Here is a 13,353-nt window from a genome sequence, read left to right as displayed (position 1 = left end):
TGCCATACGAAAATGGGTTAAATGTCAGGAAGAATTAAGCTTTCCTTTATTTAGAGGATAATGTACAAGAAAGGGGTTTCTGCAGAAAATGTAGTTACTCTGATGTGTTAAGAAACCAATTAATCAACAGTCATAAAATACTGACTCCTTTAAAATGGAGGAACCAGATTAAATGTCCCTGTAAAGAAAATCAGATTTTTCTTTTCTGCTTTGCAAGAATCTGGGTTTTAAGATCTAGGAGTCCAAAGCACTGATGACCATGGCCAGAATCCTGTGGTAGGGCAATATTAATGAAGAAAGAGGGTTTCTTTATTTAGTTTTCTGCAGCCACAGACTTACAGAAGCTACCACTCAAACTTTCTATTTTAAAACAAAGGGTATGAAAGGTAGTTAGGCCCTATTCCATCATGTTAATGAGCAGGGAAAGCCTTGTGTTTAAGAGTAAATGCTACTGCACCTCAGCTGAAGGGAAAGAAAGATTCTCTCCTACTCTTGTCCTTGCCCTAAGATGATTACCGGAATATGCAGTATTCAGTCCTGTACGTCATTTTAACAGAAAACCACACTTGCAAATGCTCAACAACAATCATCACCATACTGCATTTTCCTCAGGTTGGTTTTTAAACTGCAGGTACCCAACAAAATGGCACAGTTAGACTTCGAAACAATGTTAAAGTTGTTGAGGAGAAGTGGGTGTGAGTAAAGAAACAACTCATGTATCTTCAGAAACTCCAACTGTGATCATAATCCCTCCGTCCAAATTCAGGGATTTATTGAAAAGCACCAGCTGCACTCTTTTCTACTAAGTTCCTCTGTTTGCCAAATCAGTAACGGACGGGATTTACAGCATGTAATATGCACACAGTGTGACCCATCAAATTGGATAAACTCATATCGATCACCCTGAGGAAGTACTGAGAGGGGGAGCCTGGCTGTGAGTGAATCAAAGTGAGATGGGTAAAAGCATTACATGCAGAATGCACCCAAAATGTACTATTCAGAAAGAAGAAAGATTCAACACTGTAGCCCAGTCCTGGTATTGAATCAGTCAGCAAATATACCCTTTAGACCAGGAGATAAAACAACAGAAGTGGATGTTTCAAAGATGACTAAATGATAGGAGTATTATACCTTACATAGCTCTGTGAAACAAAACAGTGAAAAATTCTTTGAATTCTGTTTAGCTGCCTAATCCATGAAAGAATCAAACTGCAAAACCATTATCATGCTTAGACTTGGTGAATGAAGCAAAGATCCCTGAAGTTAATGGGAGTTTCGATGAACTAAGGATAAAAGTTCCATTACCATAAAATACAGAAGCTGCAGCTTCCCTTACTTAAAAGACTCAGCAGTGAAGCACACAAAAATCACTGTTCCTAACGCCAAGATCATGCAGGTTGGTGACAAAGGCATAGCTGTCAAAAAAGAGGCCAGTTTCCCTGCCTAATTAATCTCTAGAATCATGATGAGTATGGTGGAGATGGAGCACAAAAACAATTCATTATGACCAAAAATCTATCATATACCAAGACTCCTATCTACTTCAGTGAGTATTTTGTTTAATTAAGGACTGAGAATTTGACCCTTACTTAGCAAAGCTGCTTATGCTTTTTAGCTCTTGTTTAAGAGAAGAACTCTAGAGAAAACCTACATGAACTCTTAACTCAAGAACTCTATCTATCCTCTATGCAGCAATAAGGCCAATTAGCTCAGCAGTAGGATGAATGCATGTTAGTCTCCCAATACAATACCTCAGAAAAACAATGATGATAAGAGGACAAAACCAGATCAGTACATCATAGTGGTAGCTGACTCTGGATCAATCAATAAAACCATTAAAAAGCTGACCAATATCTGAGGTTATCCAAAAGGGCTACAAGGCATACCGCCAAACTGGAGCAGAAAAGCTACAGAAAGAAAAGAATGAGATGAGGGTTGAAAAATACACTAGACTGTTTCCTGGTTGAAGAGGATATGAGAAAATCTGGTCAGAATGGGATGCCCTATATTCCACCTATTCACAGATCTAATTGCAGTACCTAATGCCTCACAAAAGGTATTGCTATCACTTCGGTAAAATGGACACAACTGCCAACTCCAAATATCCTTCCAGATCACCTAAATCTAAAACAATACCTCCTGGGCTGCTTTGGTTGTTTATACATAGGGAGGAGTATGTACTTATGTTGACCTATTAAGCGCGCTGCTGCCTCAAAAGATATTCTCTATGAAATCCTGGAAAATACTCTAATTTATTGATGTACGGAACATTCATACTACATTACACTGTTTGTTTACTTCGTTTAATTTATGGCAGCTTCTGTTTATTTCATTTCAGGTAGGAAAAGCAACATGATCTCCTTTTACTAACGGTCCAAAAACTTGTGCCAAATGAGGTTCCTGTTCAAAGCTAAGCTATTCTTGGAAGAGTAAACAAGTAATGACATGGATAAGGTTCTTTTCCCCTACAAACTTCTCATGATCAGACAAGTCACTCCTATACTCATAATCCTGTGTTTCTCAATTGCTAACTACAAGAGCACACAAATTTAATGCAGCTTGTCATGATTTGGCAAAAATATGGAATCTACACAAAGACAAAATTTACTCATATATAATAATGACAATTTATTACATCACAACCATTTCTTTACATACATACACACACACACACACACACACACACACCCTCCCCTCCCAGTGTACATCACAAACACTAAATTGTTGTTTACAGAAACACAGTGAGGGAAAAATTCATGTTTTACTAAACCATGAGCCTAAAAGATAAAGGACTGCTTAGATATTATGGTGATGGGCTCCAAAATAACCATCTAAGATTGGTTTTTAAAAATACACACCAGATAATAGCATTAGGAAGAAAACAGAGCAGAGAGAAAAGAGGAAAAACAAGCAATTAAACAATGACAGGGAGGGAGCAGAAAGGCAAACATAGCAGCAGATTTGTAAGACTAGATAAAAGAAAATAAGACAAGACTCAAACCTTATGACAGAGATTGCTATCACACGACAGAGCATGTGGGCCCGGGTTGGTTCAGTACCACTAAGTCACGAGTAAGTTCACTAAAAGTCGAAAAATCTACTTTTAAAATAACTGCACACAAAAAAACTACATTAAAAGAATATTAAGGTTGAAAACTCAAGCACTCAAAAGTTAGATAATGCCTGAACTAAGGTTGCCCGTGCAACCTTAATTCAGTTCCCATGTGCATATTCATTATGAGTGTTTTTAAGCACATGATAACATACTAGTTTTGCCATGGGATCCCTGCCTCTTTTATAACTTGAGTTTACAGCTTGGCCAAATATGGGCAGAATTTCATGGAGATTGCAAAAGGCATATCCCTGACACTAAAACCACTCCCCAACAAATTTCAAGTCCCTGTTTCAAGCATGGGGGGGGGGGGGGGGGAGGAGGAAAGAGGGGGCGGCGCTAGAGCTGTTCAAAGAAAAGACTGCCAGATTCTTTAAAATATGGGCAATCCACATATTTATCCCTAGCCCAGTCTTGGAAACAGCTAAACAACTGTAGCTGAAATTTTCAAAAAAATTCAGCCCAACGTACACAGTCAGCATGTAAAATTTCAGCCCAAATGGCTACAGTTTGGCAAAGTTAAAAGAAACTATAAAACGGGTCCTAAATGGGAGTGTCAGGCAAAATTTTACACAAGGCAATGTGGAATATTTGGTGCAAAAAAGAAATAAATTAAATTTAAAATAATTCAGAGAACAAAATTTTCAATATGGCCCCAATATCACGGCAAGTCAGTTCTTAGGTCTAAGAAGCTTGACAATATTCTTTTAAAAGTCCACCTGAAGAAATGCTTACTCAACTCCAAATGTGAACTTTATTTTTCTTAAAGAAAAAAGTACCTCTGGATATTGCTTTACAAGAAGAAGGAAAATAGAAAAAGAACATGAAATACAATAGAAAAGCAATAAATCCTCTCGTGGGTCTTTGATATGTTTGGAGACTGGGAGGACAAAGTCCAAATGGCACATCTGTTTAAAATGTCTTTTTCTGTTATAGCCACTTAGACACAGGAGACCTGTTTAGAAACAAGTTTGTGAGACTATGCTGGGAAAGGAATGAACGAGTGTTTAATTGAATTCTCTTCAAAATCAACAGAAATAAAACTAATTTAATTGGCTTGTAATATATCTCAGCCAATATGCAAAAGTTGTTTCCCCCAAAGTGTTTCAAATAGCAGGGAAAATATTAAAACTGGTGATAAACTAATACGATCAAACACCACCCCCAAAAAAGTTCCTGAATATGTTCTGAACGGTACATATTTAGTTTTTGATCATGGAATGGAGTTTAAAGCACTTGCTTAGAAATCTACAGAAACAATGTCATATATTTTTGTGACACACTTAAAATTTTTCCGCAGTGCCCATTACTACAGTATCTGACCAGTGAAGCACTACATTAAAGCTGCTTGCCATTGTCCACAGTGGATTTCACAGGAGTCCACTCATAGCCATAACAAATTCTAGAAACCTAAGTTCTGTGGGGTTTTTTTTTCCTGTTTGTTGAAACAGTCACTCAAATGGTAACAGAACCCCAGTTCCATACAATTCTGTATAATATGACGTGAACTCAGAAGTTTAATTGGTTGATTGCTACAGTGAAAGACCACCCCCCCCCAGCAGAACTTTAAATCTGATTTTAATTTTGATTGTAATTAAAGGTAACTTTAGGATCTCTGCCTATACATACATTCTTTAAAAAAACCCAACCCACTAAACTAAAGTGCACTTGGAAATTTACATATATATTTTTCTGAGCTTCTAAATTCAATACAATTATATTCCCAACTTTATTTCTGAAGGTGAAAGAGAATAAAGTTTCCTAAGAGTGAAAGAAGGTTTACTATTTGTGATGATAACCCAGACCTGTAAACCCCTCCAAACCCAGAAGAGTTAAGATAAGAAGAAAACCTGGGAAAAAATAACCAAGCACATTTTCTTCATCGGTTCCTCAAAAACCACACGGAAGCGTTGCACTCTTTTTTCACAGAACCCAAGATTATTCTGTAGATCATATTATATTATGCTAATTCTTCCTGAAATGTTGTTTTCCTTGTTCATTTCTTGGTGGTTCTACGGTTTGTTTTCTTGTCTATCTGGATAAATGAAACCACCATAGATTAAAGTTTTTAGTCTTTCTGAGACGCACTTCCCCTTATAAATATTTACATTCCCTAGTCTTCCTGCCATTTTGCTTTGGAAATTTTATCATCATTCTGCTGTGGAGGTATTAAGCTACTAAAGGTTTATTTTTAAATCAGGAAGTCCTACTCTTTCATGCAGCAAAGCTAATGTGTTACATTTAATTCAGCAGTTAGCTCTTCCCTTATGAAAGCTCAATGGTTTGCTAATGAGTCAGACTGGAAAAAAAGGTGCTTTGCAATGCTAACATTTTCTGCAATGTAAGTTAGAGCAGTGCAGCGTGATTGTTCATTGCTATTGTAAAACAGAAACAGAACCAGTAACATTACAGATCCTGGTGACGGATAAAGTAACTGATATTTCCCCAAAACATTATTTAAAACTTTGAAAAATATTGCATTTGTATCAAAGTGTTTTGTGAAATATTAAATGCAGTTTGCAAGAGAAAACCTTTCACCAACCACTGATAGTTTGCACCGGAAATTACTACATGATGTAACTTGGTTTCCGTATGTTTCCCTTGAAGGCTGTAGCCACAATGTTTGATATATTCATAGGTTGAAATAAAACTTAGCTTTAACAAACACTGCAGAAAAACAATACAAGAAAATGGTTAATATTTGCAAATTTTTGCAATATTTGCAGTTTCTCATTTGACTCATCATATGCAGACATGACAATCTCATATTAAAGACCCGTACAATTTCAAAACAGTTTTAACAATGGTTCCTTGCTGAAGGAGACTTTTGATAATAAATGTACCTACCTCCCCTTTTATATTTCAGATATGTGCTTTTTCAGCTACTCATTTTCTCCCCCTCAGACCAGATTCTCTTTCTGCTTGATCCTGGAGTGAAATCATAATGTTGCATTTATGACTTCACACACTTTTAAGGCAACACAATGATGTCACAAAACAGGATTAATTACTTCACTAATGGAGCAAGAAACAAGGAGAAAATGAGATCCAATTCACACACAAGAAGAGAGAACCTGGCCAATTAAGTAAATTGTGTATATATTCTCTGTTGAAGCTTGCTCTCGTGTGAAAATTCCTTGTATACAGAGAGAGAATATCATGAAACTGCCCACACTTCCGCAGATAATGGTTCACAGAAGAAAATTTAGTCCCTTATCCTATAAGCACTTAATCACATGTGTAATTTTAATCAGATGAGCCTTTACTCTCGGAGACATCAATGGACTATTTCCATTTGTAAAATTCCATGTGTAAATATTTGTAGAATCAGACCTTATATTATGGATAATATTGGCATCTTCTCTAGTGAGTTTATAGGGGCCAGAAATACTGTAGAGGGCTTTCTGCCCCCATAAAAGATGGAAGAGTCAAACTGTGTACCCAATAGATGTCCTCTCAGCTAGGAAGTGAAGTGCTGTGTGACAGCCACTATTACATGAAATCAAGAAAAAGTTTAACTGCGTAAAAATATCAATTCAGAATGGAGCGCTAGGTGAAACACAAAACAACTTTACTTTAACCAACGAAGGTTCAGAAGGCTCTGTCTGGGTGAAATGAGAAGCCCTTCAATTCCACCAGACATTAAACTGTTATTATTTAGGAATGTTCTATGCACTTTACAAACATATAAGAAACTTCCCCAAACAACTTACAATATAACCATTGACACCAAGGACTAGGATAAAAGATTCAGAGATTTTTTTTTTAAGGCCAGAGGAAACCATTATGATCAGAGGATACAGTGAGTTTCCCTTTAACTTCCAACTGCTCGACTTTTATTGCTTTTATTTTTAACTCTTGCCTATTAGCACTTTTTAATATAAATTCAAGGCAACTTTCTATTTTCATTTAGCTTTTAAATTCTTGCCTGCTTTTAAACTTCAATTGTTTATTTTTTAAAATTATCTTATTAAGAGACAATAAAGTATGGGTTAGTTTAACTAGGAAAGAGCTTGACCCCTTTGCCTCAGCTCATGCGTATTTTAACTTTTTCAGATAGAAAACTAGCAAGAAGTCTTGCCTCTTACTTCAAGAGCCCATTGTGTGATCCTCTGACATATCTCACAGTCTCTTTTTTAACCATGCCTCTTTTTCTGTCACTCTCTTCCCTCCAGTTCTCACTCACTAGTCAATTCTGACCATGCCAAAAGAACTGTTGCACAACCAAATGAGAGGGAAAATTATATGAGGAAATAAGGTGAGTAATGCATATTGCTGTTTACAAATAAATACTGACAAACTATAAAATACTGACACTTGGGCTAGAATTTAATTCACTTTCAGAAAATCATCATTTGTCCATACATGTCTATTTTAGAAAGTGCATTGGTAATGAATGGCTATTTGGCTTTCCTCTCCTCTTAAGCATGTGACCAGATTCATTTTTCAAACTCCAAGAAATGAAAAAAAAAAAAAAAAAAAAAAAAAACCTTTAAGAGAAAGGAATGACATTACCTGTTAGAAGGAAAAAACAAAATGGTTGGGAGACGATCTGCCATAAATTCCCATGGAAGGTCATTTCGAGCAACATCAATTCTGTTAAAAACAAAATAAAAAGAAAAAATAAACTGATAAAGATGCAACTGAACATTCCATGTATTACTTTTGCTTCTGAAATATCCGTTTTGTTTTTGATTTATAAACAAATGATAAACAGTTGTGTATAAGCATACAGCTGAATGGATGCTTGCTCTGATGAGCGATATGAGGTGTTTCCTATTCTCAGGTCTGAAAATCTGTCTCTCAGCGTTGTTTATAATGGGAAATCTGGTTTTCTGGGAATCAAGATAAAAGGTTTTTTTAATTAATTGCTGTGTTACTAATTCACTTTGTGAACAGTCAGAGAAGGGTAGTGGAGAGGGAGGGAAGGACCTGGGCCCACCCTCTACTCTGGGTCCCAGCCCAGGGGCCCTAGGGATGGTGGCAAACCACTTGAACTAGTGCTTCCTTTCCCTGGGCTACTTCCCTCTCCTGCTCTTCAGCTTGTGGGGCTTCCTGCCCTCTCTCTGCACAAGCCGCGTGTCTCTTTACCTAGAGTCTTGGTCTTCTAGCCAGCCACAGCACTTCTCCAAACTCTCTTCTACTTCAACTCCTTCAAACTGCTCTCTGCTCCAACACCAAACCACTGTGCTTGAAGCAGGGGGGTTTAATCAAGTGACTGGCTTCAGGTGCTCTAATTGGCAACCTTTCTTCCCTCTAATAGCAACCTTTCTTCCCTCTACAGGGAATAAGGCTTCTCCTCATCCTGGGGCTAACATATATCTCCTATATCACTCTCCTGCTCCCTTCTGGCCATGCTGTATCACATAACAAAGAAGAAAGCGTCTTCTCTGAAGTACAGTATTTATTTTTTCTTTCTTCTCTTCATATATATTTTCCCTCCCAGCTGATGAGCTCACTCAACTCAATTTTGACAGACTAAATTGGAATCTAATAGTAATATTCTAAACTTATTATGTAATGTTATAATATACTGCTTATAACAAATTCATAGGACTTGTATCTAATTTGACAGACATGCAATCTTAACTTAAAATTAAACATAAATTAGTGGAAATTAATGGCACTATATCAACTTTACAAGCTACATAATATCCATATATGCATATCTGGAAGTCTAAGTAGTCACAACAGTATACTTAAAAATACTGTGGAAAAATGAAGAACGATTCTTTTACCTTGCCACAGTGAAGTTGTTTGGAGGCAGAAGTCGAGCTAGCTGGATAAAGATATGATTAAGAGAAGCACAGAATCCACACCATTGCGCATAATAGAGCAGCAAGACATCCTGGGGGTGGGGGGGGGGAAAGATATTCAGTTAGCAACTGGGGTTTTACATACAGCAGAAATAGTCATCACTGTGTTAAACAAAACATCTGAGCTATTTAAAGAATAAATGGACACAAATCCCCTACACAAATTCCCTACGTAAAAGAATAAACGGACACAAATTGGACATCAGGAATAGTAACATACAGAAGCCAGTAGGAGAACACTTCAATCTTCCTGGATATTCTATAACAGATTTGAAAGTAGCTATACTTGAACAACAAAAACTTCAGAAACAGACTTCAAAGAGAAACAGAAGAACTAAAATTCATTTGCAAATTTAACACCATTAATTTGGGCTTGAATAGGGACTGGGGGTGGCTGGCTTATTACAAAAGCAGCTTTGTCTCTCCCGGAATTGACACCTCCTCATCTATTATTGGGAGTGGACTACATCCACACTGATCGAATTGGCCCGGTCAACACTGGTCCTCCACTTGTGAGGTAACTCCCTTCTCTTCATGTGTCAGTATATTTATGTCTGCATCTGTAATTTTCGCTCCATGCATCTGAAGAAGTGGGTTTTTTAGCCATGAAACCTTATGCTCAAATAAATCTGTTAGTCTTTAAGGTTCCACCGGACTCCTTGTTGTTTTCAAAGACTTCAGTTAGACTAAAGTTTTTCAATCTTCAGGAAACTAAACCTTGTGCCACAGGCAGACAACAGGAGAATCAAGGTGCCCCCAGTGCCCAAGGCCTGAGCAATGGAAGGGAACTTATGAGGTGAGATATGCCCAGGTGAACCAGCACCATGCTGCAGAAGAAGGCGAAAACCCCCAAGGTTCCAGCCAATGTGACCTATGGGAAATTTCCTTCCAAGTCCCAAATCTGGCAATCAGTATGACTCTGAGCACGTGAGCAAGATACACCAGCCAGGCATTTACTGGTTCACCCCATCCACTGTCCTGTCCCCTACTGTGGGGAATCTCTGCTGCTTCAGTTGAAGGAAAACTCCCTCCCTGCCAATGACTACATCATGCAGAGGGGGAAAAAATCCTTCTTGACTGCCGCAGGCAATTGGCTGAAGCCCTGAAGCATGAGATTTGATTATAATCATGATTTTAATTCAGAGCTGCAAGTATTATGAACATGTTGAAGGAAAGGCAGGCAGTCCTGTTACCCCCTTGGCCTATGAAGGAAGGGATGGACAGGTTTTCTCAAATTCACAGATACGCAGATTTCAAGACCAGCCTTTCATTCCCATTTAAATAATGGTCACTGTACACTTTAAAAAGAAAATCTCTGGAGAACTCCAGAAAACTAAGCAATTTTCCTCAAGCTAGCACACTAGGCACTGGGGACACTGGAAACTGAATATTGCACATGCATTCCTTCTCTGCTATCCTAGTAGCCAAAGAATATTAGTCCAAATTCAATCACACATATAAAGAATCAAATTATATAAAGTACTTTAGGCATCATTCAAAATTACACTGTACATCAAAACATTTCACATCATGAAATCAAAAAGCTTTTTGCTATGGATTTTTGTGATGTATGCTTTTAAAGTACTACTTTTTGTTGGGATTTTTGTTTCTTTGTTTTACAACCTTCAATTTTCTGTTACAGCTACTTCCCAGTCACTTTTATTCACTATTTTGTACCTTAGTTCCAGTAAGACAGCAAGTGGCTCCCTCTGCAGCCGGCCCGATCTCTACAGCCTTAACTGGTTCATAAAAGCAATGTTCATCACACATATCTCCAATTCCATCCAAGACTGAGTAGGCTTGGGACCTGTTCTTGACCTTGGGTCTCAACCTCTACTTAATTTGTTAAGAGTTGCCACCATGCAAACAAAGGCAAAACAGGACTTCTCCATCCCCACAATTATATATGTAATTTCGATCACATTTAGCAAATAAGAATACAAAAGGCTAAACCCCAGCTATGGCAGATACACACAGCACAGGAAGGCAGGGGGTGGTCTTCAGGGAGCTGGTTTGGCTGATTTTCTGGCTGATTTGTTCCAACAGAGAGTGGTCTCCTGAATTTAAGTTACAGTGAAGTATGACTTTCATGGAGTGCCCTTGTTTAAAATTATGTACACAATTAGTGTAACTGCATGAATGGGAGAGGAGGATACCCTTTAGTTTTAAACAATGAAAATTCAGAAAAATGAACTCTGCAATCCTATTCTTCAAAATGTGATTAAACCCTCAATGTAATTGCAGTTATGAGCTGTACCTTTTCACTCAAAACCACCACATCATGAAAGGTATTAGTAGTCACTTCAGTGATTACGTGATGTGCGGGAAAATGAACTGAAGAGTCACCAACAAGATGCCTTTTCAAGGGACTGTAGAGAATGCTGAAGTTTTGAATGAAGTTCTCTAAAATGAAAGAGGGACATTAAGAAGGTTATTCCAGCTTCATTATACCTGTAATATCTAGGCTGCCTGTTTTTATTTTGGGTTTCAGAAGACAAACTGACTTATGGCATAAAAGAAAAATACAAATCTAGTTTACAAGCCCTAAATATAATTTCCGTAGTCTTACCTCAGTTTCTGATTAATGACCATTCAAATGGGTCATCTTTTGCCTTGATTATTACAACCTTCTCTTCACTGGTGTCATTGCTTTTTACCTTGTTCTTACTCGACTCGAGGTGTCTCAACCTTTTTCTTGTTGAGGCCGCCCATAAAAACTCCAGAGCCCAGCAGGACTCAGGGCTCTGGGCCGGGGAGGGGGCATAGGCATAGTTTGACTTCTATTTTGTAAGGGGGAAAGGGCTGGCGGGGCTCAGGCCAGCTCCGCACAGCGGGGTCGAGGGAGAGAGTGCCACCTCCACCCCGACTCACCTCAGCAGACCAGCCTGTCTGGGTTGTGGGGGGCTGCAACCAAAAAAAGTAACTCAAAGGGGGGACTCAGTTCAAAAAGTTTGAAAACCACTCAGGGTGCAGGCAGGGGGTACTTAGGCACTGTGTGCAGTCAGGGGTGTGGCTCAGGGAGTAACCAGGGGCTGTGTTCAGGCAGGAGAGTAGCTGAAGGGTGAAGGCAGAGGGTAGCTCGGGGCTGTGTGCGTGCAGGGTGGTAGCTCAGGTTTCAGGGAGAAAGACAGCTAGGGGCTGTATGCCAGGGGGGCTCCCCCTGTGGTGTCGGCTCCCCGAGGGCTCTGCAGGCCCCAGAGTTGGGTCCTCCCACCCAGGCAGCTTTTACCAGCTGTGTGAGCAGTCAAAGGGGGCTGGGAGCTGAGGAGCAGCTGCAACCCTGGGCACCAGCAGCAGATGAGGGAATGCCACAGCTGCCCGCTTCATGGTGCCGCCAACCAGAGAAGCAATTACCCTGCACTGCCTAGCTCCGGCTTCCTACCTACAACCTGGCCAGAGAGCTAGGCCTGAGGGGGGCTGGGGTAGAGGAGAAGGTAGGGCGTGGAGCTGCCCCGGACTGCCTCACTCTGGGTAAGACACTGCTTTTGAGGGGGAAACACCCTTGTGCTTCAGGTGGGGGGGGCACTGGGGCTCCTGGCTTCAGCCCCACACCACTCCTGGCTTCGGGGGGGGGGGGGGGGAGGGCACAGCTTCAGCCCTGTGCCACTCCTGGCTTGGGTGGGGGGGGGGGAACCAGCTTCAGCCTTGTGCCATTCCCTGCTTCAGCCTCACAGGGGGCGCTGGAGCTCAGGGCACTGGGTTTCAGCCACGGGGCCCCGTGGACTCCCTGAAAGGGCTCATGGACCCCTAAGGGCCCGCAGACTCTGGTTGACAACCGCTGTTCTAGTCTATCCAAAATGCTGCAATACAAATTTCCTCTCCCCTGATCAGACCACATGGTCAGTCCCAATTAGAACCCTTTCACTGGTTTTCCTTCACATTCTGCACCAAGTTCAAGTCTCCAGTACTCCGGTTCAAGACTCTGCACGATTCCACTCCTCCTTATATCTATGCTCTTATTTCTTCCTACTTACCCTCCCACTCTCCTTTGCTCTGCCCAAGTCCCTCTTCTAATTGCTTCTTTTATATCCTTCCCCCTAATCATCTTTCATGCCTATGTGCTTGGAATAATCTACTCTCTTTTGTGCGTCAAATGACCACATTCCCCCTCAAACAACTCTCTTTCCATAAAACTCACTTATTCTCAGACAACTTTGAACAATAACCCACCAAAGATAGATATTAAAATAAAACACCACTTATCTGCACTGTCTTGAGACTTCATCATTTTCTATCACGTGTTACAACGTCAAAACTGTATTTCCTGTTCAATTTAGATCTGGGTCATAATTCTGCTATGCACTGTATGATGTCAAGTACATTCAAGAACTCAGATTCGCATTAAACAATGCCAGATGATACTCAAATAATAATTTAGTCATTTGGAAATTTTCTACATTGAGAACACTAGCATAAAAACTAAAC

At 39.7% G+C, this 13,353-nt stretch overlaps 2 protein-coding genes across 6 annotated transcripts in view; one reads left to right on the top strand and one right to left on the bottom strand.

The window, feature by feature from the left end:
• The window catches only part of TXNDC11 (thioredoxin domain containing 11), a 104,993-nt gene that overhangs the window by 4,222 nt on the left and 87,418 nt on the right, over window positions 1-13,353 (bottom strand). For both annotated transcript variants that reach the window (XM_077827672.1, XM_077827673.1), the window contains 3 exons: window positions 11,186-11,331; window positions 8,851-8,960; window positions 7,628-7,708 (listed from right to left, as the gene is read on the bottom strand). In XM_077827672.1, the coding sequence (XP_077683798.1) occupies window positions 7,628-7,708; window positions 8,851-8,960; window positions 11,186-11,331 (337 nt within the window). The remainder of the gene's footprint in view (window positions 1-7,627; window positions 7,709-8,850; window positions 8,961-11,185; window positions 11,332-13,353) is intronic.
• The window catches only part of SNN (stannin), a 47,169-nt gene that overhangs the window by 27,333 nt on the left and 6,483 nt on the right, over window positions 1-13,353 (top strand). For 2 of the 4 annotated variants that reach the window (XR_013347259.1, XR_013347258.1), the window contains exon 3: window positions 7,288-7,370. The gene's annotated coding sequence lies outside the window, so the exon portion shown is untranslated. Of the gene's footprint in view, window positions 1-2,338; window positions 2,358-7,287; window positions 7,371-8,396; window positions 8,599-13,353 lie in introns of those variants that run through there. The other 2 variants (XR_013347257.1, XR_013347260.1) reach the window with 2 other exon arrangements.

The sequence above is a fragment of the Eretmochelys imbricata genome, chromosome 10 (genome assembly GCF_965152235.1).
Source record: "Eretmochelys imbricata isolate rEreImb1 chromosome 10, rEreImb1.hap1, whole genome shotgun sequence".
Classification (NCBI taxonomy): Eukaryota; Metazoa; Chordata; order Testudines; family Cheloniidae; genus Eretmochelys; species Eretmochelys imbricata.
This window is presented reverse-complemented; position numbering and strand designations above follow the sequence as displayed.